We start from the raw sequence: 26,455 nt of genomic DNA, 5'->3' as shown, positions 1-26,455 counted from the left end.
TCAGTTAACCATCCTTGTTAAGGAAAATTCCTCTCATGTTCCAATGCTGTAAGGCCTTTTCCTTCAAATAGGATTACTTACCCTTATAGTGTCTCACCAATGCCAGAGTAAGCAAAACACCTGCATATCTAATAGAAAACAAATTATAGTTCCTTACATGTCATAAAATAAAATATAGCTTTTAATCCGTCCGTATTTTGGATATTTCTCCCAATAAAAGTAAAGTACAAACCTTTTTTAGCATCTTGTTCTGTTTGTGGAAGAACTCTACTTTGATATCACCACACACAGGTAACGGCTGAGGGAACTCAAAGTACATGAACTTGTCTTCCCGTCGTGTGGGGCCTGAATTGGAGGAATATATCTTCACCTTTAGCTGGCAGACCACAAACTGAGGATCTGCATGGTTAAATACATACTAGTATCATTTCACAGGAAATGCCTTTAACTGTCAAACTGTCAAAAGTGATTTTAATGATTAGTATCAGCAATATTCACAAAATATGGATTCCGCATCTGCAATCTTGATCTAAAGCAAATCAATGGAAATAAATGAAATAGAAATAGAAAAAATGTAAGATTTTCTCCAGTTTGAACTTTCAAAATAAGGTCCTATTACTTGTATAAAAGTCAATTTCTGTTTCCTGAATAGTAAGTCCCAAGATTAGACTTTTAGCGGCAGAATAACTTCAAAACTTTAACATTAAAATCATACTAAAAATCCTAATATAAATAAAAACTTTAAGCATTAAAAACGATGAAATAATTATCTGGTACATTTGTGAACAACATCAAAATAACTTTTAAGACAGGTATCAACAGGCAGTGGTCAGGAAAAATTTTAAAACATAAAGAAGACAGATATTTGCTATAGTATTCTGAAGTCTCTAGCATGTGGCAAAGATCACAAAATATAAATCATTACATGTTCACAAGAGAAAGAGGATAAAACCTATAACAATGTTATAATAAATTTCAAAAACACAAGTCTAAATATTTATTTAAAAATTTAACCATCATTCATTTTACCTATAGATCACATTTTAAAGATATATAATGCTACCATCATAAACAGGAAACAAAAGATTTGAAATTTCTGTAAAGAAATGCAACAGAGTTCAAGTAAAAACTGCAGCACAACCTCCCTTTCCTCCAAAACATCTCATTTTCATTAACAAGTATTCTGATTTTGGCCCATGTCTGTTTTAAATAACTGGTAAAAAATAAAGTTAACTGGCCGGGCGCAGTGGCTTACGCCTGTAATCCCAGCACTTTGGGAGGCCGAGGCGGGCGGATCATGAGGTCAGGAGATCGAAACGATCCTGGCTAACACGGTGAAACCCCGTCTCTACTAAAAATGCAAAAAATTAGCCGGGCGTGGCGGCGGGCGCCTGTAGTCCCAGCTACTCGGGAGGCTGAGGCAGAAGAATGGAGTGAACCCAGGAGGCGGAGCTTGCAGTGAGCTGAGATGGCGCCACTGCACTCCAGCCCGGGCGACTGAGCAAGACTCTGTCTCAAAAAAATAAATAAATAAAAAAATAAAGTAACTGGTAAAATATAACTTCTCAAAATTCATCATGCTTTTACACTAGCAATTCAACCAAATGGTGGGAAAGTGTGTTAAGGGAAGGATTATATATATATATATTTTTTTTTTGAGACGGAGTCTCGCTCTGTAGCCCAGGCTGGAGTGCAGTGGCCGGATCTCAGCTCACTGCAAGCTCCGCCTCCCGGGTTCACGCCATTCTCCGGCCTCAGCCTCCCGAGTAGCTGGGACTACAGGCGCCCACCACCTCGCCCGGCTAGTTTTTTGTATTTCTTAGTAGAGACGGGGTTTCACCGTGTTAGCCAGGATGGTCTCGATCTCCTGACCTCGTGATCCACCCGTCTCGGCCTCCCAAAGTGCTGGGATTACAGGCTTGAGCCACAGCGCCCAGCCTATATGTTTTATTTTTTAAATCTACTCATAAATTCATTTATAGCTAATGACCTTAATGACAGAAATTAAAGACTGATGAATGTTATGATCCCAGGACATCAAAAACTTAAAGTTACCTAAATAATTTGACAAAGTATATATAATTCATTTGTCATACGTTGAGGAATTAGAAAACAAAAGTCCATTATAAAGAAATTTATTAACCTTAGGAGGTTATGAAGTGCCATTTGAAGAAAACATGCAAAGATTACAGAGAAAGAGAAACACAAGCTTACATAAAGTTATGAGAAATATTATATTTACATATATTTTATATATATACTATGTGTATATATATAACAAACAAAAAATTTTCAGCACCAAAAGGTGTCATTATTCTAAAAGATAAACAAAAGTCTTACATTTTTATCAATGTCACTGAGAACAAGGCAAAAGCTAAACCAAGTTATACGAAATTTCCAGTTTAGTAAACACCTACTACTATTTCTATGTAATATTTAAAGCACTATCAGCAATCACATAATATGTTTGATAAAAGCATGCAGGTTATTCTAACATGGTCTTCTAAGATACATTATTTGAAAAAGCTACCACAAACAGGAGAAATATTACACCAACAATCTATCAATAAATTTCACTTCCTTCCCTCAAAGTTCAAAGTGCAATGGGCCATTTCATAAGACTTTATGTGATACTGAAATTTCGCTGGGAAATCTAACTTGAAGAAGCAAATAAACAAAGTAGGATTCCAAAGCTGTGATAAAATTAATCAGAATAAAATTGCAAAACTGCCTTGTAATCTTTTTAAACTCCATTAATTCAGAATCTGATAACCCTGATTTTAGGACTTTCAAAAGCAAATTAATAGTACTTCCAGGTTTCAATTAAACTACATCCAAAATGTACATCTTCAAATATTTTAGTATTATATAAAAATCTATAAGTAGTAAAGATTTCCTCAATCACTAAAGAAAATAATCTTCTCTGCAATATGAATATCATGTTTCAGATAGATAAGACCTAACCAAGCAGAAGTCCAATATTAGTATGGTTCTGTGGACTTCTACAATATATATCCTCGTATATGACTGAGTATGTTCCAAAAAATAAATAACAAGATCCAGACCTAGTGATATAGTCTGGATATCTTTCCCTCCCAAATCTGAGGTTGAATTGTAATCCCCAATGCTAGAGGTGGGGCCTGGTGGAAGGTGCTTGAATCATGGGGACAGATCCCACATGAATGGCTTGGGCCATCCTCTTCGTGATAAGTGAGCTGGCATTTAAAAGTGGGTGGCACCTTCTCCCCACCACTCCTTCTCTTTCTTGCTCCCATTCTCACCATGCTCCCCTTTTGCCTTCAGCCATGATTGGAGGCTTGTTGAGGCCTCCCCAGAAGCAGATGCTGCTATGCTTTCTGTATAGTGTGCAGAACCATGAACCAATTAAAGAAGAATTTATAAAGAAAACAGGTTAAACCTGTTTAATACTCAGTCTCTAGTATTTCTTTATAGCAACGCAAAAACAACCTAATACACCTAGCAAATGAAAATCAGAATGCAGAGAATGGGAGATAGTGGAGACTTGAAAGGGAGAGGAGATAATGAGAAATTACTTAATGGGTACAATGTATATTATTCAGATGATGGACACCCTAAAAGCCCTGACTTGACCACTACACAATCTATACACGTAACAAAATTACACTTGTATCCCTAAATTTATACAAGTAAAACAATTTTTTAAAGTCAGAATTAAATTTCCTTAGATATATACATATTGTTATAGTCTTGAAAGAAAACCACACTGATCATCTTTCAGTAACATTTTTAACCCTGTTAAATGTCTAGAGTATAGTAACTTTTTCTATCACTTGGAAATACTAAGACAAAAATCAAGTAAGAAAAAGCTGCAAATCCCTACAGAAGATGCTGTATTTTTCAGCACTACCTCTGTTTTCTTTATTGATTCCTCTTCTTCCTAAACCCAAGCTGCCATTCTTATCACAGTCCTCACCCTCTCCTTTTCTTCCTTTCCTCCGAGCCTTCCCATCCCCAAACTCCAGACCGTATTTATATGAAAGGCTTAACTACTCTCCCTTTCCTGACGCTGCCCAAAATATCGATATATCTCCTACCTAGATTCGAACCCATACTCCCAAGTACCCACTGAATATTGTCATGTGAGAAGCTCACTTTTACGAGATTTAAAACACGTTTAAAACCAAAATATCAACATTAATGTCTTCAAGTCTCAGATTCACTTTTCTTTCCTTCTGTGACTATTTCACCTGACTGGGATCAAAACTTTTACAAAATCTTTAGCTATAAATGGCAAATAAAAAATTAATGAAATCCCATTTGATTGTCTTAGCATACCTGCATTAAGGCAAGTTTTATTACTGGTTTCTTTTCCACTATGTTTTACTCTTGCGATTATAACTTTGCATACAACTGTCCTTAAAAACATGGTTTAATCCTCAAGTGTTATCATGACATCTCAGTATTTATCAAATCAAGTCTGTTATCCCCATTCAGGATCCTCTAACAGTCAGTCATACGTTCCATACCTATTATCTGTCACTACATTCTTGTCTAGCTTTTTCCTTCTGCTGCACTTCAACTGAAGCTATTTCCCATTGCCTGTAATACTTCTTTCAGGAGTCTTTTTTTTTTTTGATGCGGAGTCTTACTCTTATTGCCTTGGCTGGAGTGCAATGACACAATCTCGGCTCACTGTAACTTCTGGCTTCAAGCGATTCTCCTGCCTCAGCCTTCCAAGTACCTGGGACTACAGGCATGCATCACCACGCCTGGCTAATTTTTGTATTTTTAGTAGAGTTGGGGTTTCACCATGTTGGCCAGGCTGGTCTTGAACTCCTGACCTCAGGTGACCTGTCCACCTCGGCCTTCCAAAGTGCTGGGATTACAGGTGTGAGCCACTGCGTCTGGCCACTTCTTTCAGTTTTAATGCCAATCTAAACTGTATGTTTTTTCCAATGTTCAATAAAGAGCTGGTGAACCTCCTTTAAGAAACTGTTTGAAAACCTTCAAAAGCTTTTCTGAATGTAGCATTTGTAATTGATACACAGAACCTCCCATTTATTTTATTTTATTTTTATTTATTTATTTCTAAGACAAAGTCTTGCTCCAATGCCCAGGATGGAGTGCAGTGGCATGATCTCAGCTCACTGCAACCTTGGCCTCCCAGGTTCAAGTGATTCTCCTGCCTCAGTCTCCCGAGAAGCTGGGACTACAGGTGCGCGCCACCATGCCCAGCTAATTTTTGTGTTTTTAGTAGAGATGGGGTTTTACCTTGTTGCCCACGCTGGTCTCAAACTCCTGAGATCAAGTGATCTGCCTGCCTCAGCCTCCCAAAGTGCTGTGGTTACAGGTGTGAGCCTTATGCCTAGCCCCACAACCTCCCACTTAATTACATATAGCTAGTTTTTTATTAAAGCTTTACTACAGTATTAAATCATAGTACATAAGAGGAAACTAGAAAATTAGGAAAGATTACTAAAGTGAATATTTTCTCTCCCTTAATATCTCCATGATACTTTATGCCTTTCTCTTGGCTCTTACACTGACATCAATACTACAGGAAGAGCATGAGTTTTTTCTTCCTTTTTCCTTCTCTATGAATCTGTTACATTCCTTTATTAGTCACTTCCAACAGCCCAGTACCTTGCATTCAGCAGTTTTAAAAACTGTACTGAGATGTAAAGAGCATCAATGAGACTCTTTAGAAGCCTTTATTTAACATGCTATACTAATAAACTCCGGTCTTTGATAAAGTTATCTGTCTCTAAGAATACAGAACAGATCTAATGATGATGATCACACCTATCTGACAAACATGATCGGAGAAGTAGAATAGGATCAGGATGACTGAGGTAGACTTATAGAGATTAGGGTAAAAGGGAGAAATAAATTAGAGGCAGACATCACTGATATAATCTGTACTTCATACTTATCCAGAAGTTTCAGATTTCAAAGTCTCTTCATTTTATTGACAAGCAAACTCAAAGAGAGGTAGATGATGTGCCCAGGGTTACACAATAGATTAATGACAGATCTAGGACGGGAATCCAGATCTAAATCCAGGTTTTCTCTAACACTCCACATACTTTGATTCCTATTCTTTACTAATCTTACTTCAGCTTGCTGCCATGTCTTATCACTTCTTCCTTTCCTTTTTATTGCTTTGTCACCATTATTGTCAATACCTAGTTTCCCTAAGATATTAAGGACTTGATCCCTGCCCTAAGACCAGCAAATTGCTGAACTCCTCTGGTGGACCTCTGCTGGACCTCATGCTGGACCTCTGATGGGACAGGTTCTTCCATCATCTGGTCAGAATTGGGCTGTATTTGGTGTATAACACAGAATATTTCTTTCATAAATATAATTTGGCTTCGACTACATTAAAACCCATTGCTTTTGGCTTCTTTAGTCCAATGAGTTGAACAACAAAGCTAATTAATTTGTTCAAATGCTTCAGAAATACAGTCTCCTGCATAAATTTTAAATGTGGTAAATTTCTTTCTAAATTTTTATATAAACTTCTAGATATGGTAAGAAAACTGTTCCAATACATGGAAGGATGAGAATTCAGAGCACTTACTGCAAGTTCCGCCACTGAACATTGGAATAGTTTCAAACATCATCTTGTGAAACAACAGTGCCACTGGTCTATAATCCAGGTGATTCTTTAACAGGTAGCTATAATAATACACATAGCGCCTCTGACTGGGAATAGTTACTCCCTGGTGGACAGAAAAAAAAAAAGAGAAGCCAAATTCAAAAAAAATGTTCCATTATAGTTATTTCACTAAATTGCTATAGTAACTGGGTTGTAGCCATTGAAGAACATACGTACATTAGAAATTTGACCTTAAATGATTAATACTTAAATCCAGCTCAGTAATAAATAAGAGCAATATCAATACAAAGGATAATATAAGAATAACTCTTCTCCCTTGAAACAATTATCACAACACCCCATTTATTCAAAGGTCACAACAGTGCTCTGACCCATGAACCCCATAGGCAAAGGCCACTGCATATCCAAAATAAATGTCAAAGGCCTCTGCCCTACAGCTGTGCTCTTTACACCTAGGGCTCCCCACAAGGATTTATGGACTCCTTAAACACACAGTTCCTCACAAACTTGATTACCTACTTTCCAGGGCAAAGCGTATCAGAATCAGCAAACTAGACAGAGGCATACTGCCTTTAAGAGGCAGAAATAGCAGCAGCAAAAACTGATGCTGGCATTAGAGTCCAACAAAAACAGGAGTATGCAGATGATGTAAATGTGTGCAACAATCTTCTAACAGAAGTAAAGCTATCCCTGTACTACATGCATCTCTTTGCTGAAGAAACCAGGGGAAAATGAAGGATTTTAGAAAATGTAAGTATTACAAATGATTAAAATGCATGTAGTTCTCAAGAGTTCATTAAATAATAAAACATAAAATATATATAATATATGTGGCATTTAATAGGGGAAGCTGAGTTATCTAAAGAGAAAAATCTAATATGTACAATAATGCATTCACTAACGATGATGAATAAATGAGGTATTTAAGGGTTTATTAGACATGTGACTTAAGAAAAATCCAACCTAGAAATATAAGACAAACAATAAGCAACATTAAGAAGTTTAACAGTTAAAAGTAACTTACAGAAAACTGTAATTTAAATGAAAGTATACTCAGGAGGAAAAAGAATTTGCAATTATTTCTCTTTAAATTACTACTGGCATCTGCACCTCCCCAGTGTCTTAAAAATTCTGGACACAAATAACCTTATTCTCCCTAATGAAAAATATAAAACATATTTATGTGAATTTAAAAACAGGCCGGGCACAGTGGCTCACAACCTGTAATCTCAGCACTTTGGGAGGCCAAGGCGGGCTGAATCACTTGAGGTCAGGAGTTCGAGACCAGCCTGGCCAACATGGTGAAACCCCGTCTCTACCAAAAATACAAAAAATTAGCTGGGCGTGGTGGTGTGTACCTGTAGTCCCAGCTACTTGGGAGGTTGAGGCAGGACAATCACTTGAGCCTGGGAGACGGAGGTTGCAATGAGCTGAGATCGCGCCACTGCACTCCAGCCTGGACAACAGAGACAGACTGTCTCAAAAAACAAACAAACAAACAAAAAACCAGGTATGATAAATAGCAAGAATGTAGGTATCCATTGTAGTACTCCTAATATTTTTTCAAAGATGTGCATGATTTTATTATAGACAATTTAAAAATATGTGTGTACGTGTATAAATGTCAAAAAAACAGGTATAAACCATTTCTAATCCTGACAAGTGATTTAAGATTTTGGCCACAGTATAAAGACCACAATTTTATAAATAAAAGACTTGTATTTCAATGCTGACAGTCAAAATACAAACTCTGACGTGTTTTCGAAGGAAAATCAGGACAATAATATGTACCCTTCCTTCTTAACAGGGTTCTCATGAGGATCAAACACCAGATGCAGTTACACAAAAGCATGCTAAAACTACAAAATAGTATACGGTTTTAGCAATTCTCTACCTGTACTTAAGGTACAGTTTTTGAATAGCTGGAATTTTATTTCTATATGATTTTCTTAACAAAACAGTAAAAGGTAAGGGAAAATAGTAGTACTTTGAAGAGCAGTACTACTACTCTTCATTAAAACATTAAAAATTATTAAAGCTAAAAAATGTAAACTTACAATGACTTATTACATCACATTCAATGTAATTTCAGCAAACAACTGTCATTCATGTTTAGCAGGATAAATATAGAATTGCTAAGTAGGTTAGCTAAAGGAAATATCACATGGAAGATGAGTGGGAGGGGAACTTTTTTGAATCATGTGAATTTTTTAACCATATGCATTTATAATCTAGTCAAAATATGCAATAACATTTTTTTTAAAAAATTAAGTCAATGCAAGTCTACGAGGAGACCACATTGTCGACATTATTTGTTGGGGTTTAGTGGATGACATTTTTCTCTTTATCTCCATTTTTGGCATAAGTCTGTGTGCAATAATAAAAAGACTTCAAAGCTTTAGGTTTTTTCAAGTAGCAAGTGATTAGTAGTGTACCTATAATGTAGGTGTTTATACATTCTGTTAATCCTTACCCAAAAAAGGATAGGCAAACATAAAAAATATGTAAATCTACTAGTTGTCAACATTGGGTGAATAATTTATGTGTGAATACCAGTTGAAACAAAATTACTGACAATTCAAAGAAAACCATGGAAAAGTACATTTTAAAATTTAATCAATTAGTTTAGCATCAAAATTATAGTCTATTTTCTTAACTTTGCAATTATTATCTACCTGCTGCCTTGTCAGCACCCGAAATTCAACATTTCTGGATTAACAAATATTAAAAAGTTGGGAGGCTCACATGTATCTGTTTCAGAGTCTCCAATGTGACCTCCTCATTCTAGTCCTATCTCTCTAAGCCATGATGCACACTCACTAAAATTGAATTAACACCTGTAATATAGGATTTCAAATGAGTGGAAAGTCCACACTAAATTAAAATTTTACTCATCTTTAAAAGCTTATACATATGAATAAAAGGCTATAAAGCTCTTGCAGATTAAAAAATACTCTGTGTTTTCAAATTTTTCTTTTTTTTTTGAGACGGAGTCTCGCTCTGTCACCCACTCTGAAGTGCAGTGGTGTGATCTCAGCCCACTGCAACCTTGCCTCCCGGGTTCCAGCAATTCTCCTGCCTCAGTCTCCCAAGTAGCTAGGATTGCAGGCATGTGCCACTGCGCCTGGCTAGCTTTTGTATTTTCAGTAGAGACGGGTTTCACCATGTTGGCCAGGCTGTCTTGAACTCCTGACCTCAAGTGATCTGCTCGCCTCAGTCTCCCAAAGTTATGTGATTACAGGCATGAGCCACTGTGCCTGGCCTAACATTTTGCATTTTTCATGTAAATTAAGGCTAATGAACACCAGTTTTATCTCTAACCAAGAAGTTTTAAGTTAAATTGATCTGTAACCACACACACACACACACACACACACACACACACACACACACACACACACATTTCAAGGGTACAGTTCTACTTTCTACTAGTAGTAACTCTCCTTTTCCACTTTAATTATGAAGAAAATTATTTACACAGCTGACCCTTGAAGACAGGTTTGAAATGTGTGGGTCCACTTATATATATGGATTTTTTTTTCAATAACATTTTTCAGAGATTTCAACAATTTGAAAAAACCTGCAGATGAAACACATAGCCTGGAAATATCAAAAAGTTAAGAAAAAGTTAGATTTATGTCATGAATACATAAAATATATGTAGATTATTAGTCTGTTTTATCATTTACTGACATAAAATATACACAAACCTATTATAAAAAGTTAAAATTCATCAAAACATATGCACACAAACCTTAAGACCAGACATAATACCACTTGTAGTCAAGATAATAAACAAATGCAAAGATGCAGCATTAAATCATAGTTACGTAATATTAACTGTAGTACATACTATACTACTGTTAAAATCTCATAGCTAACTTCTGTTGCTACTGCAGTGAGCTCAAGGGTTGCAAGAATCTATTTAAAACACCGTGTGACACTAATCATCTCTGTATGATCAGCTCATCTCTCCAGTAAATTGTGTATTGCAATCAAAAGCTATCTCTCACTCTCTCACGGTTCTTGTGTAATTTTTTTTCTTTTTCTTTTTCTTTTTTTTTTTGAGACACAGTCTTGCTCTATCACCCAGGCTGGAGTGCAGTGGCACGATCTTGGCTTACTGCAGCCTCCGCCTTCTGGGATCAAGTGATTCTCCTGCCTCAGCCTCCCGATTAGCTGGGATTACAGGCGCATGCCACCATGCCTGGCTAATTTTTTGTATTTTTAATACAGACAGGGTTTCACCATGTTAGCCAGGATGGTCTTGATCTCCTGACCTTGTGATCTCATGATCCGCCCGCCTCGGCCTCCCAAAGTGCTGGGATTACAGGCGTGAGCCACCGCGCCCAGCCCTCTTGTGTATTTTTCATTGTGCTTAATGCAATGCTGTAAACCTTAACACCATGAGACCCATATGAAGTGCCAATAGTGATAATGGAAGTGCTTTCAAGAAGTGGAGAAAAGTCATGGATGTTATAAGAATAAGGTGACTTGCTTGATATGTACAGTAGATACGTACAGCTATAGCTGCTGGCCATTTCAGATGCTTCATCTTGTAAACCGACAACATAAATGTATAGTACCAATAAATACAGTACTGTAAATGTATTTTCTCTTCCTTATGATTTTCTTGATACACGTTCTTTTCTCTAGTTTACTTTATTGTAAGAATATACTATATAATACATATGCAAAATATGTGTTATTGACTGTTTATGTTATGGGTAGGGCTTCTGGTCAACAGTGGGCTACATTATCGAACGGTCAACTGTATCCTTAACCTTTTTTCCTCAAATACAACTTTCAACACATTCTAACTTTAGCTAAACAACTTTAGCTAAAGAACTTCAGCCATTACTCTTTCAACTCCTTTATGTTCACAGACCAGGAGGTAGACCTCAGAAGTATATTTAGTGTTCCTTCTAATATTCTTTCCAGCCCCCATTCCTACAGCTTTGCCTATTTCAAACTCGTATCACTCAATAACTCTTCTGGTATACACTTACTAAACTCTTGACCACAATGTTTTTAGTACTTTGTTCTCCCAACCTCTCTTTTTATCCTGACCAACACATCATCTTCAATGAATTCAGCTCCTGTTTTACTGGGAACCCTGAGGTCATCCAATATGAACACTCAAAATTCCCTTCTCCCATCTTAAAATTGCTTCATGCTTGATGTCTCTTCCTGTTCAACGAGGTTCTATTTTGGGCAAGTGCTTTATTAATTATCTCCTATCTGGCATGTGCCTTTATTCTCTCCACTTGTATCTAAATAATATGCTCAAGTAATCTTTATTCTTTATCCAAGGCCGGCAAACAACTGAAAGACCAAAAACACACACTCTCCCTAGATTCTGTACCTCTCTCAAACTATCAGCCGCCCTCTCTATAAATAGCAAATCTTGAGACGCTCTTACTCCTTAATCCAGAGAAATTGATTATGAGGCTGATTTCTTTTCAGAGGGGAGGGGGTGTGCCATGGTCTCACTCTGTCACCCAGGCTGGAGTGCAGTAGTGCAATCTTGGCTCACTGCAACCTCTGCCTCCCAGGTTCAACCCCCTGAGCCTCCCAAGTAGCTAGGAGTACAGGAGCCTAACACCAAGCCCTGCTTGCTTGCTTGCTTGCCTGCCTGCTTGCTTATTTATTTATTTATTTATTTATTTAGTAGAAACGAGGGTTTTGCCACATTGCCCAGGCTGGTCTCAACTCCTGGACTCAAGAAATCTGCCTTGGCCTCCTAAAGTGTTACGATTACAGGCATGAGCCACCATGCCCAGTCGAGGCTGATTTCTTAATGGTCATTAGTGCTTTCTCAACAACTGATACCCTACTGGCTGCTGGCTGATCTTTTTTTTTTTTAAACATTTCACTGAAAACTTTTTATTGGCCTTTTGGGTAGAAATGAGAATTTATTTGCCAGGAAGGATGATCCCATCATACTTTTGCTGGAACCAGTGCATGGCCTACTCTTTGCTGATTCTATTTGGCACCACTGCAGCCTGTCCTGCACTTCTTATCTGCCATGATGAAACGTGGCTTTTCCAGCACCTCATAGAGGTCCAGGCTGTAGACACCAATGCTTGGGTCATATTTGATACCTAGATCAATGTGTTCCTGGGTCCCAAAACCAAAGTTTCCAGTATCTGAGAAGGTATTTTTTCTTAACTTACACTCATGCACCTTTAGACCATTCTCCAAGATTTCATCTGCCTTGGCCCCTTGAACTGTGCAGCAGACAACAGTCTTTTAATTTCTTCTATTGCCAAAAGGGCTAACAGTATTATCTAGCTTTGGAAAACACCAGGTCTGACCTGTAAGCTGCTCCAACACCTTAGTTACTCAGGTCAATCTGTCTCCACTTTCTCCTAAACAGATGTTGAAGCAGAGCCTGTAGATGCAAAGTTCCTGCATGGTGTTATCCTTTTCACCTTGATGCCACACCACGATGGAGAACAGGAAAAGCCTGGCTGATCTTTCTGCATCCATTCTGAAACTTCCCTGCTTCTGTCATAGGACTTACTCTCTTAAGGTTTCTTTCAACCCTTATTGGTTGTCTCTTCTCTTGTCCCTAAATATAGGCCTATCTCAAAAGAGTCTCCCCTCTGTCAATCCAATCTATTCCAGTGCTTTACCAATTTTACACAATAACTCCAAAACTTATCTCCTTCAACATGACTTTATTCCCAACTGCCAGTGCAGAATTCCAACATCTGGCTGGAATTTCTACCTGGTAATCTCAGAAATACTTACAACACACATTTCCAAAAACTGAAGCTTTTTAACTTGGAAAACCCCCCCTTATTTCCATCAATGATATTCACTATTTTCTCCAGCACTTGATGGCCTTCTAATAACTAACACCACCACCACTTACTGAGCCCATACCATATTCTTTGTATTGTTCTAAATCTCTTTAGAAATACATAACTTAATACTCATAAAACCATGTAAGGTAGGTACTATTGGTAAACCATTTTATACATGAGGTAAGGTCATATATCTTCATAAGTAATGGAACTAGATATAATCCCAGCACTCAAACTCCACAGCTTCTAGTCAACTACAATATGATCCTGCCATCTTCTTTCTGCTTGAGGAAGGAAACACAGTTGAGAGACAGCAGTAGTATCATAGGGTTATAGAAAAGAGAAGTGAGGGAACTCTAGCACTGTGGCAAAGGTCCAGGCAGCAGAGGGGAGCTAAGAGACACAGTCAGCATATTAACTACCTGGCACATACATACATGGATACACACTAATGGTACACAATGAGACAAATCATAGATTAAGTTCATTTAGTATACTCATCTTTGATTCCTATGCACCTACTCAGCTGCCAAAATCCAGATCTTGATTCCAAAATACTACTCAAAATGTCAGTTTCAGTTTTCTGTGGCCTATTTCAGTTTCTTCCTGCAATTCCGCCATAGCCAACTGATTTATCGCCCTTTATCCATTCTGTAATCTATCCTTTATACCACTCTTAGATTAATTTTTTTTAAAGTTAAGATTAATCCAATTACCAATTAATTCAAAATGTTAAATGGTATTCTACCCAAACAAGAGCAATTTATCACACACTATAATTCAATCACAGCATAAAAATACAGCTCCAACCTCTTTTTCCATTCTTACCTCTCACAATTCCCTTGAATGTACTCTTACTTTGGCCAAATAGAAATATTTAATTTTCCCTAAACTGTACCTTCTGGTTTTCTTTTTAAATATATGCTACCTTTATCAGATTAAGGTATAAGGGCTACATAAGCAGCCACCTGTGAAGTCTTACATATTTTCTAGCACCTGGTCCAATTTAGATAACATAATTACTTGACACTTCAAGGTTTGATAAGCAGCCACCTGAAATGCAATTTAAACCAGGTATTTCTTGAGGGCTCCTAGACATTTTCATTATTGCAGGATCTATTCAGATTTTGTCTCTCTCCTTAAAGCATTTACAATGACATATTCACTGAAAATTGCTCATTTCTCATTGAAATTTCCAAAATGATTAGCACAGACCTAAATATAATTTTTAACATCACCTCTACACTGTAGTTTTATCTCCTTTCTCGTACTTAATGCCTCATTTTTAGTTTCCCTCTTTTCTTTTATCCTTGACTGGCTTTTAAAAATATGTATTGATTTTATTGGCATTTTCATGCAATCAGTATTTAGATTAGTTCAAATGGTTTACTGTTTCCTAATTCATTAACATTTTTGCCGTTATAAATCTCTACTTGTCATTAATCAATTTCTAATGTAAATTTACATTTCCTCATTGAATCAAAAATTACTTAAAACATGATTTTATATTTCCATATAAATTTAAACATTAAAAAATTCCAGTTCTAATGAATTATAATCAAGAAATGGGACTTATATATTTTTATTTTCGAGTGAGATTTTGTTTTGTAGTTGGTCTAATTTGTAAGATTGGTAATGTTTTGTCAATGACAGAAAAAAATACATTTCATTATTTTATTATTCAAGCCACCTATATATCTACAGTTATGTGTTGCTTAAGAGAAACTGCATCTGGGTGATTTCATCACCGTATCATATAATATACTTACACAAGCCTAGATGGTATAGTTCACTACACACCCAGGCTATATGATACAGCTCCTGAGCTACAAACCTGTTTAGTAAGTTACTGTATTCAATATCATAGGCAACTGTAACACAATGGTATCTGTGTATCTAAAAGATAGAAAAGGTTCAGTAAAAATGGTATAAAGGACATAAAAACAGTACACCTGTATAGGGCACTTACCACGAATGGAGCTTGCAGGACTGGAAGCTGCTCTGGGTGAGTCAGTGGGTGAGTGGTGAGTTAATGTGAAGGCCTAGGATATTACTGTGTACTACTGTAGATTTTATAAACATGCTACTCTAAATCTATTTTAAAATTTTTTCTTTCTTCAGTAAATTAACCTTAGCATTTTATAACTTTTCACTTTATAAACATACAAAAATTTAACTCTGACTCTTTTGTAACATTTAACTTAAAAACATTACACAGCTACACAAAAACATTTTTTCTTTGTATCCTTATTCTGTAAGATTTTTTCTATTTTTTAATTTTTTTTTTTTTTTACTTTTTAAACTCTTGTTAAAAACTAATAAATACACACATACTTTAGCCTTGGCCTCTACAAGTCAGGATCATCAATATCACTGTCTTCCACCTATACATCTTGTCCCACTGGAAGGTCTTAAGGGGAAATAACACCCATGGAGCTGACATCTCCTATGACAACAACGCCGTTTTCTGGAATACCTGCTGTAGGATCTGCCTAAAGATTATTTTATAGTTAACATTTTTTAATAAGCAGAAGCACATGCTAAAATAATAAAATAGTACTGTAAACATGTAACTAGTAACATATTCGTTTATCATTATAAAGTATTACGTGCTGAACATAACTGTGCTATGCTTTTATACAACTGATAGTACAGTAGTTTGCTTACACCAGCATTACCACAAACATGTCAGTGATACACTGCATTGCAACGGTTTCAACATCACTAGGTAATAGAAACTTTTTAGCTCCATTTTAATTTTACAGGACCATTGTCAGGTGTTGACTCAAACATCATTATGTGGCACATGACTGTATCTTCTTACTTTGTAACTTCTGAAGTACCATAAAGATTCCTATCATTGCTTTTCTACCAATTATTCTTCATTTTTTTCAGCTTTTGCTTAATACATTTTGATGTTATGTTTAGCACACTGGTTCATAACTGCTAAGTCTTTACCTGGAGTATACCCTGCGTTAATGTAAAATGACATTTCTGATCCAGTTTAATGCTTTTTGCTTTAAATGCTACTCTGATACTGAGATTCTGTCATCTGCTTTTGAAACTGAAATTTGCCTGATGTATCTCTAATCCACCATTAATTTTTAACCTTAGTTTTATGTAAATCTCTTGTGATTAATCTCTTAAAAAACACATTTAAAAGTACAGATTATATACATCTTTCAGACCTAAAATACTGCCATACTACTACCAGAACAGAATACTACTTTAATATCACAGCACAAGATATGTAATGTTTTGTTCATATTCTATGCATCAATATTTATCAATACTCCGATCATCTTCTGAGAAGATGAATCATGAATTTATAATCTACACTCCTCAGTTAAAAAAGCAATTTTCTATTTCAGTAAACTTTCCACCGGCACTGCTAAACTTAGAAATAATGTAGATGTTTCAACATAATAGTGTTTGCTTGAAGCTCAGAAATCTATGTCTCAGGATGATCACAGTAAGATTACTATAGGAAAGCAATTCAACAAAGGAAGAAATATGGCTATTATTACAATGACAACATATAGCAGCTTTTTGTATATTAAGGTACTTGCCATCATTTTATATATCTTTAACACTACCACAACTTTACAAGATAGATATCATTGTCTCTATTTTAAGGATCAGAAAACAGTCCTACTGTACATAATTATCTCATTCAAAACCAGGATCTGGACCTCAATGTGAATATAAGGGTAAAACTTATACTCAGCTGTCCTGGGTTTTACTAATAGCATGTATAGAAACTATGTGATTTGAACGAAGTCACAACTTCTTTGAGCTCTTATTTTTCCTGTCTACAAAGAATCTCTGAAGTTTAGGGTGTTACAGTATTTCACTTATATGAAACTAATTATTGAGAATAAATGTGAAGCAGACAACTGATATTTTTTTCTCTTTCCAACATTCTTTCCCCTCCTCGATTTTTCTTTGGAAAACTATTATTATCCCTGTGTGGCAGGCTCTATACTTCAGCTTTAGATACATGTCCCAGAGAATTCCATTCCCTGGCCAGAATATTTGGTTCAGGAATAGGTATGTGCCTCGATCCAGGGAAATCAGAACTCACCCTATAAATTTTTGCTCAAATTGTAGCTCTCTTCCCATCATAGTTGCTAAAGTAGGTAGAATGCAAACTTGAAGCTATTAGGAACTATATCTCGCCACTACTTGTTAGAGCCTGTTTGAAAATAACATATATACAGAAGAGAGAAAGGAGGAGAAGGGTAAGGGAGGAAGAGAGAATGAGATACTCTTGAGATCTGTTGAGCACCTAGATCCAGGCCAGAGCTTTTAGGTTATGTAAGTCCTTTTATTTAAGCTACCTTGACTTGGGTTTTTCTGATTTAAAACTGAAAAAGTCCTCATATATTATAAAGGAATTGCTTTTTATTTTTCTAAGTTTCTATTTCTACTTTAGGATTCAAAATAATAAAGAAAAATAATTTGGACTGTAGAACATAATTTCGTAGAAAAAAATACCAGGTTTGAGGTTAGAAGATGTGGTTTTTAGTTATTACACAAAAAGATTATATGACTTAGAACAAGTTGATCTTTGTAGATCTGTTTGTTTTGTTCTGTGAAACAAGGTCTCGATCTGTTGCCCAGGCTAGAGTGCTGTGGTATAATCATGGTTCACTGCAGCCTCAACCTCCCAGGCTCTGGCAATCCTCCCACCTCAGCCTCCCAAGTAGCTAGAACTACAGGCATGTGACAACATGCCCGGCTATTTTTTAAGTTTTTTTTTTGTAGAGACAGCGTCTCACTATGTTGCCCAAGCTGGTCTTGAACTCCTGGGCTCAAGCAATCTTCCTGCTTGAGTCTCCCAAAGTGCTGGGATTACAGGTATGAGCCACCCAACTCTGCAAATCTGTTTTATCATCTATGTTAGAATGGGTTTGAATTAAATAATTGCTAAGATCCTTCAAGGTATGAAAGTTCTACAATTTTATTGTATTATATAACAGCCTTAATTAATGTGGATCATAGTAACACAGTTTGGCCCAGGAAAATTAATGTGTTAAGAAAAATAAGAACGTTACATTGGAAGATTTTTTAAAAGACAGTAATTATTGTTTGTTTTAAATAAAGAGGAGGTAAGAAAATTTCATTAGGTTACAACATGTAGAAATTTAGTAAACAGGCTAGAAGAAATAACCTGATTTAAGATTAGGTCATGAAAATTCATTCCCCAGAGAAACTAAAAATTTTCCTTTTCTTGAGATCACTTAAAGTTAACAACTATTATTTCTGGAAGATTTGTCTTTATTAAGAATAAGCTCAATGAACTCATGTACACAGAGTTCCTAATAGAGAGAAACTTTCTCTCTAATAATTTATTTAAAAACAGAAAGAAAATTAAAAGCGGCTCAAACTTTTTTCCTAAAAGTTTAACCAAAGAAAAAATAAGAGGCCAGGCACAGTGGCTCATACCTGTAATCCCAGCACTTTGGGAGGCCAAGGTGGGTGGATCACTTGAGGTCAAGAGTTCAAGACCAGCCTGGCCAACAGGGAGAAACCCCACTTCTACTAAAAATACAAAAATTAGCCGGGCTTGGTGGCACGCGCTTGTAATCCCAGCTACTCCGGAGGTGAGGCAGGAGAATCACTTGAACTCGGGAGGTGGAAGTTGCAGTGACCTGAGATCTCGTCACTGCACTCCAACCTAGGTGATAGAGTGAGACTGTCTCAAAAAAAGAAAAAAAAAAAAGGAAATATGAATGTTTCCTTTATGTGCCATCATTCTGGAACACAGTTGGGGGTATGCATGTGACAGGGAGAAGGCAAGGGAGAGGGAAACAGCAGTAGTGATTCTAAGTAACTTTCTCATGAAAAAGGAGTTTACCTCTTTAAACTCAAATTTTGGGAGTCCTTTCAAAAATACACATTTACTAGCATTCTCAGGATGTTTTAACTCTTTCTTCATAGTTTAAACATGTGAGTTATCTAATACTGAAACTTAAGTGCAGAAGCAGACAGTGTGGGGCATAGGGCTAGACGAGAACCAACCCTTAAAGTTGCCCTGCGGCATGCTTTCTTGGAAGAAAAAACCACCAACAGCTTGCTTTTGAATAATCTTCACATGTTCATAAAGCAAAAGTATCAAATATACAAATGAATGACTCCTAAGGAAGTGTAACACAATTGTCTTCTTGTAAATTAGTGAATAAGACAGAAGGAGCCTTCCTTCCCTCAAGCAGTTACCTCACTCTCAGAACATTTTTCTTTATAGTATCAGTTGTCTGACTTCTCTGCAACACTCAAAACCCAAAGTATTATTTGGGCATTACTAACCTAATGCTTTGTTTTATAGTCAACTTGTACCCACCACTCTGCCATCTAATTTGCACCATGTCTGCTGAGGATATGTCAAGATTCTGAGCCAGATTATTTTGAAGAGACCTCTACAAAGTCTACAAATTCTTTACCAAAATATGAGACTGCCTCATCTCTCTTCAAAAAAGGGGGAAAAAAGATTCTTCTTCTATATAAATGTCACTAGAACATAATTTTCTCCAGCTTCTTAATGTTTGTCTATAATTAAAATTAAGGATATAAGCAAAATAACATTAAAGATGATTCTAATAAAAGTTAACCCCATACAAACTGAAAAGTAGATAAAATATATGTATCTCCTATAATGGTGATTCACAATTACAAAAATGCAAATCCACAGGCTCAATCTACAAGGAAATACTGACAAGAAGAGAATAAACCTATTATGAGATATTCCAAGAATAAAACTACTTTAGATAATCAATTACATTTATTATAAGACAGTTACTCCTCAGGAAGAACTCCACAGCTGTATAACAACAGCTTTACCATGCTTAGCTAAGTTTTCTTATGATGAAGTTAGCTATTCATAAAAGATTAAAAATTATTTCACTAGTATTCTAACCAATAGGCAAACAAATGATATCTTTGAAAGTTTTAAAACAATTACATTTCAAGTATTTTACAGGAGCCTGCAGTATTTATTTCCAAGACCAACAACCTCAATCTGTCCAAATTCTCTTTAAATCAGGGGTCATTAAATGCTTTAGCATTTGTAAGGAAGCATTTGTAAGGAAGGGTATAAGCTGAGGAGCCTTTCAAAATAGACCAATTCTATCAGCATTTCATAACCTTGCAGGAAAGCCTGACCCTATACAGAGATTAATTATTTTGAACAGTCTCAAAATTCTTTTGCACTTCCAGGATTTGTGGACTTGATAGTATAGAAAGAAATTTAACGGTATATAAAAGGACTCAAATTTTCCTCTGAATGCTAATATGAACTGGATAATATTGATCACAACACTTCCCCTTTCTGGGCCTGTTTGATCATCTATAAGAAACATTCCTGGAAGGAAAAAAAAAAAAAAAAAAAAAACACCATTGACTTTAATCCATATCTAGTTTTCTAATGCTGTTTCAATCTAAACACAAATGCTACTGTTTAGTCAAATATGGTCAACAGCATCTGCTCCTACATTTCTTTTTGCCTTTTTAAATAAACACAGAGATAAAGAAGGTAGGAACACATTAGGATACTCCTTTAGATCCTGTGAATAATTCATCCGAAATATGGTCTAAGTACATTAACTAAGCATGAGCCAAGTATAGTAAATTACTTAACTCTGAGTCTTAATATTAAATAACATCTAAACATAACAATTTTAATATTTACATTCTTACACCCTTAACACTCTATGTACAGATCTCCATTTTCTATTTACTAATAGCCCATCATCTCCTTTCACTTGGGGGATCCAACATATACAAAGGACGGAGAATATATGGCGACTTGAGCAGTTCTACTGATGAAGTAGATACTATTACATTTTACCACATGATACTATAAACTTTGCATTTTATTTTCATAACTACTATTCTTGCTAGCTTTCATTCTGGCCCTATTTCACAAAATCCTACAGGACTTATGATTTCATCAAATAGTCTCTCCTCACCTCTGAAGAGAAACAGAATTGATAGTATTATAAGACTGTAATGACTAGAATATCTTCCTGCTGGCAAATTTAAAATATGTCCTTACTTTTTGATTATGGAGCCTTCTCTTGGATTTAATTTGGACTGGAAACAGAAAATAAAATACAATAAAGTTTAAGTATCCTTGGGTTTTACTTTTATCCCTGAACATGATGAGATGGACTGTCCCAAGTCCTTCTTAAATGGCAAGTTCTCACCATCAGCAGAGCACAGCCAAATATTCTGAAGAAGCAGCTACATCAGACAGGGTATGTATGCATATGTGTGTGGCTGGGAGTGTGTAAGAGAGAGAAAAGAGGGAGAAAAAGAGACCACATGTGAGAGCACAGTTAGTTGGAAAGTCTAGACCATTACAAAAACTATTTGTTCCAATTAAAACTCCTGATTAAATCATCTACTAGGCTATTGACTATAATGCTAAACAAATAAAAATGTCACACAGTTGAACGGTGACGGCAAGTATCTTAGAAAGAGTCAAACATACTTGTAGCATGAAGAAGAGTAAGACTGTTGCAAATACTTCTATCAAATACTCTTATCCATTCCAAAAAAAACCTGACATTAAAAAAATAATAATAAAGTAGGTCACAAAAAGATTGGAAGTACCACTTTTCTTCAGATATGATTTCTCAGTATAGCCGGCTACTAGTTTTCATCAAATGCAAGCAAGGTGACACAATCAAGGAAACATTCCCATTTTGGAATCCTTTTTGGAAACTTCAGAAAACATTAACACTTTCAAAATAGTGAAGTTTCTTTACCACAAAACTTCTCCTGAAGAAACCTCAGTATACTGTAGGCAGATAGTACACCTTACTGCCAGAGAACACATCTGATATTGTGGCACTGGTAAAGACAGCAGCTCTCCATGTCATGGTCACCCACTGCTTTCTTCATCAGTACGCACTAGGGTGCAAGACTGTCATCAATTCTGAAAGAAATCTTATCTCTTGTTGTGAAAGTATTCTACTGTTTCAAGTGCCAACCCTTGAATAATCGCCTGTGTAAGAGGATTTGTCATGAAAAATCTACTATTGTGAAAGTTGCCAGATTCATGAAAGCCAAGACTTTCAATCAAGAGCTTCTTGAGAGGTTTTGTCAAGAAATGGGAGTTCTATGAAGTTCTCTGCTATATGTAAGTTCACTGCTTTCAGAAGACAAATTCTACAGCCTGATACTGTTGTTTACAGGGTAAAATACACTCTTTTTAAAGAGTTTAACTCTTCAACCTTGAAAGTAAAATATGGAGTCATAATCTTTTCCTTCCTAACACACTATTAATGTTACAGATCTTGCCAAAAATGATCTCAGTAACTTGAAGGCAAAGAAAATGATGCAACATGAATTTATCTCAAGTCTTGGAGAAGTCTTATTTCTTGACAAGTCTACTTTCATCAGGCAAGAGAATCTTCAGATTCCATTTACTCTTTTTTCTTTTGTAAAATAGCATTTTCAGCACTTTTTACCAAAGTCAACACTGATTGGATATCAAAGATTGGATATAAAAGTTGCAAAGTCAAAGAGCATAGTTTCAACTTGTTATTTTAAAAGTTAAATAGCAGTTTTTTCATTAAAATTTCGTATTGAACAGAACTAAAGCTTAATTTTGGTTAATTTGTACCACTTAGATTTATTCACTGCTCTCAGGTAGTGGCCACTGGTTTTTGCATTAAAAAAAGTGACATAGTTTTCATGAAGGTTCTTTTACATTCTGTTTAAAATAATATATTTCAATGTAATAAAAACTATGTGCAAAATTTTATGTACACTATGTACATTTTTTGGTGGGAGAACATTTATACCTTCCATCAGACTTTTAAAAGGTATGTAACACAACTTAAGACCCCCTGGCTTAAATCTAGTGTTCTGTGCCTCCACATTACAAAATCTTTCTATTTTATTACAAAAATTGTTTTACCTGACTTTTTTCCCACTACCAAGTTATCTGCTGCTCATCAACTCGGTTTTAAATTTCTACCATCGCTTTTGCTACTGCATTTTAATTTTTTTTTTGAGATGGAGTCTCGCTCTGTCACCAGGCTGGAGTGCAGTGGCATGGTCTCAGCTAACTGCAACCTCTGCCTCTTGGATTCAAGCGATTCTCCTGCCACAGCATCCTGAGTAGCTGGGACTACAGGTGCGCGCCACCACACCCAGCTAAGTTTTGTATTTTTAGTAGAGACGAGGTTTCACCATGTTGGCCAGGATGGTCTTGATCTCTTGACCTTGTGATTCGCCCGCCTTGGCCTCCCAAAGTGCTGGGATTACAGGCGTGAGCCGCTGCGGCTGGCCTATATTTTTAATCAGTAAAAGCAACTGTTTCCCTGCAGATAATAATGGGATAAATCAAAGTCAAAATCTTTAGATCCTCAGCTCTATAATTTATGCCAGTGCTATCATTCCAAGGTGCAAACAATATGCAGAAATGTAAGGCAATCTACCATAAACTTCAACATTCACCAAAATTATGCACTAATGTAAGATTCAATTTTGTAAACTATCAACAATAAATAGTACTTTGGCATCCTTATACATAATGCAAAAAAAGTCACAAAGGTAAGGAAACAAGACATGAGAGAGGGGTAAAGGAACAAGGAATCAATGCAACTACACAGCTTTAAATGATTAATATGATCATTCTATTTCTGTTTTACAGTTGAATTAAGAAGAAATTAGCTTAACATGAAGGGGAACTCTCTAAATGAGTTTTTCTATCTGTCTGGAGGGGCTTAGGCTTTGTCCCTTTAGAGATGGAAAAATGAACAAAATCTCTTTGTATTAAATTTTAACATGTTTTGCCATACTTACCACCCAAAGAAATACATCAACAGCAAAATTAAATCACTGTAAAAGTTATCCCAAGAGTTTTCTTTTTGCTTTCAGATGTACTATAAGTATTAAATTTATCACTGATTTTTCAATATAGTCCTTAGTTTTCCGATCAAAGAATCAAGAATCTTCTATTAATCTAACTACATTTATGAATATTCTTATAAAAGAATAATTTTTATGTATTATAAAAGTTCACACTTTACTAGGTAATGGTATTTTATCCAAAGCCATTCTATGCTCAAATAAGCTTCAGAAATATAAGCTTATTTTTGATAGCTTTTTAAAAATGTTATTTTAAAAGAATTTTATGAGACCAAATCTGCAATACAGTTAATGGGTAACATGTGCTAGTATGATATGAAAATGGTAGCATGAACAGAAAAATGAAATCAGTCATTTCTCATATAGAAATTGAGGCAGCAACTGATTTAAAAATTTAGAAGAAATAAGGATTAGCAACTATTTTTAAAACCTGTTTTCCAGGGACTGATGGTGGGGCGGGGAGGGACACAAGATGAACAAGATCTGAAGATCTACTGGACAGCACAGTGACTATAGTTAATAATAACATTGTATAACTGAAAATTGAAGCTTGTAGATGTTAAATGCTTTCACCTTGAAGGGAGAAGAATAATTATGTGAGGTGATGAATATGTTAAGTAGCTTGACTGTAGTGATCATTACACAATGTATATATACATACATCAAAAGATCATATTATACATTGTATTTATATATAATTTTTACTTGTCAATTACACCTCAATAAAACTGAAGGAAAAAAAAAAAAAACACCCAGTATCTGTTTTCCAATAAATTCTCAGATCTAGGAAGAGGAAAGGAAAAACATCAAAAAATAACTTACCTTTTTGTCTCTGGTCCTTACTTCCCCATAGAAATCTAGGGCCTCTTGTGCCTTTAAAAATTTGCCCCGATGTAATAAATATGCACAAATCATTACACCAGTTCGTCCCTTTCCAGCTTTACAGTGAATTGCTGCAACATGATTGTCATCTTCACTTAGCCATTGGTCAAGATCTTCACAAAAGGGTTTGATCAGTTCTAGCTGTGGTGGGTTATGGTCTTCAAAAGGATATTGTGCAACTGTGGTAAAAAGACAACCTCAGAATAAGAAAAAAAACTCCTGAATTTTTAATTACAAGTAGGTTAACTTTAGAAATGTTGCATACAAACTTAACAAGTATTTAAAAGAAACACTAGATTCCAGAGAAAAATAATGTATTGCTTAACTTTCTAATTTTTAAATAGAAAATAGTCTCTTGATAAGTCTCAAATATAATCATTAAGGAAGGCAAGTATTATTTTCCCCCATTTTATTCAGAAGGATATATTCTAGGAATTTACACTATACGGACTGACAGCATAGGTCACATATTAGAGGTACAGCTAAACCCAAAATGAAATGTCACATGGACATTTCATCAGGACTCTCAATGCAAAAGGAATACTATTTATAGTATTTATTTCATCATCACAAAACATATTCCAAAGACAGAATAGATTACTAATAAACTATAGAAAGAATTGCATATTACATTTCATAAAATAAAAATGCTAAGTGTGTTATTTAAAGGTGGTCTTGCAAATATTAGTGTTGTATACACATGTAAATCATTAGGGAAGCCAAGTACTATTTACCTCCATTTTCTGCAGGAGAATACATTCTGGGAATTTACGCTCAATGGACTGGTAGCATAGGTCACATACAGAGATATGTGAAGGCATACACCAAAGAAATTACTTACAAAATGTATATAATTGTTATCAAAGTTTCAGGTCTTCTCACATGAATTATAAGAGTCCAAGACTTCTCTGTTCACTATAGTCAGAGTTGAGGTTTTTAAAAAACCTTGTTTAGAAACAGGACTATAGATATATCACTATTAATTGTTCTTAATAGTTTCTACCTTAGTTCCACTCTATTAAGATCCTTAAAAACTCTGACTGATACTCAACGTACTATCCTGTGTTACCTAAATATGTGAGATGTATGTCTTATATCTCCAATCAAGTCACTCATAATATGATACAGGATACAATCAATTATCCTTTGGTGTGACAGGACAGCTCTTCTGGTAGACAATGACTATCATTATAGGGAGTCCAGAAGGACAGCTTTCACTTAGTCATCTGCCTAACTCCATTTTCCCAGTGGTACACAAAAACCTCCAGGAAAACCT

General features: G+C 35.7%; 1 protein-coding gene and 1 pseudogene across 2 annotated transcripts in view; both read right to left on the bottom strand.

Annotated features, from left to right (window-relative positions):
- Positions 1-26,455, bottom strand: part of PTEN (phosphatase and tensin homolog) — a 104,020-nt gene that overhangs the window by 10,650 nt on the left and 66,915 nt on the right. Inside the window, 3 exon segments of one of the 2 annotated variants that reach the window (NM_001260965.1) lie at positions 233-399; positions 6,566-6,707; positions 25,120-25,358. In NM_001260965.1, the coding sequence (NP_001247894.1) occupies positions 233-399; positions 6,566-6,707; positions 25,120-25,358 (548 nt within the window). 2 annotated transcript variants of the gene reach the window in all.
- LOC144331162 (large ribosomal subunit protein uL5 pseudogene) lies at positions 12,388-13,245 on the bottom strand (annotated as a pseudogene).

This window comes from Macaca mulatta, chromosome 9 (assembly GCF_049350105.2).
Source record: "Macaca mulatta isolate MMU2019108-1 chromosome 9, T2T-MMU8v2.0, whole genome shotgun sequence".
Lineage (NCBI taxonomy): Eukaryota > Metazoa > Chordata > Mammalia > Primates > Cercopithecidae > Macaca > Macaca mulatta.
This window is presented reverse-complemented; position numbering and strand designations above follow the sequence as displayed.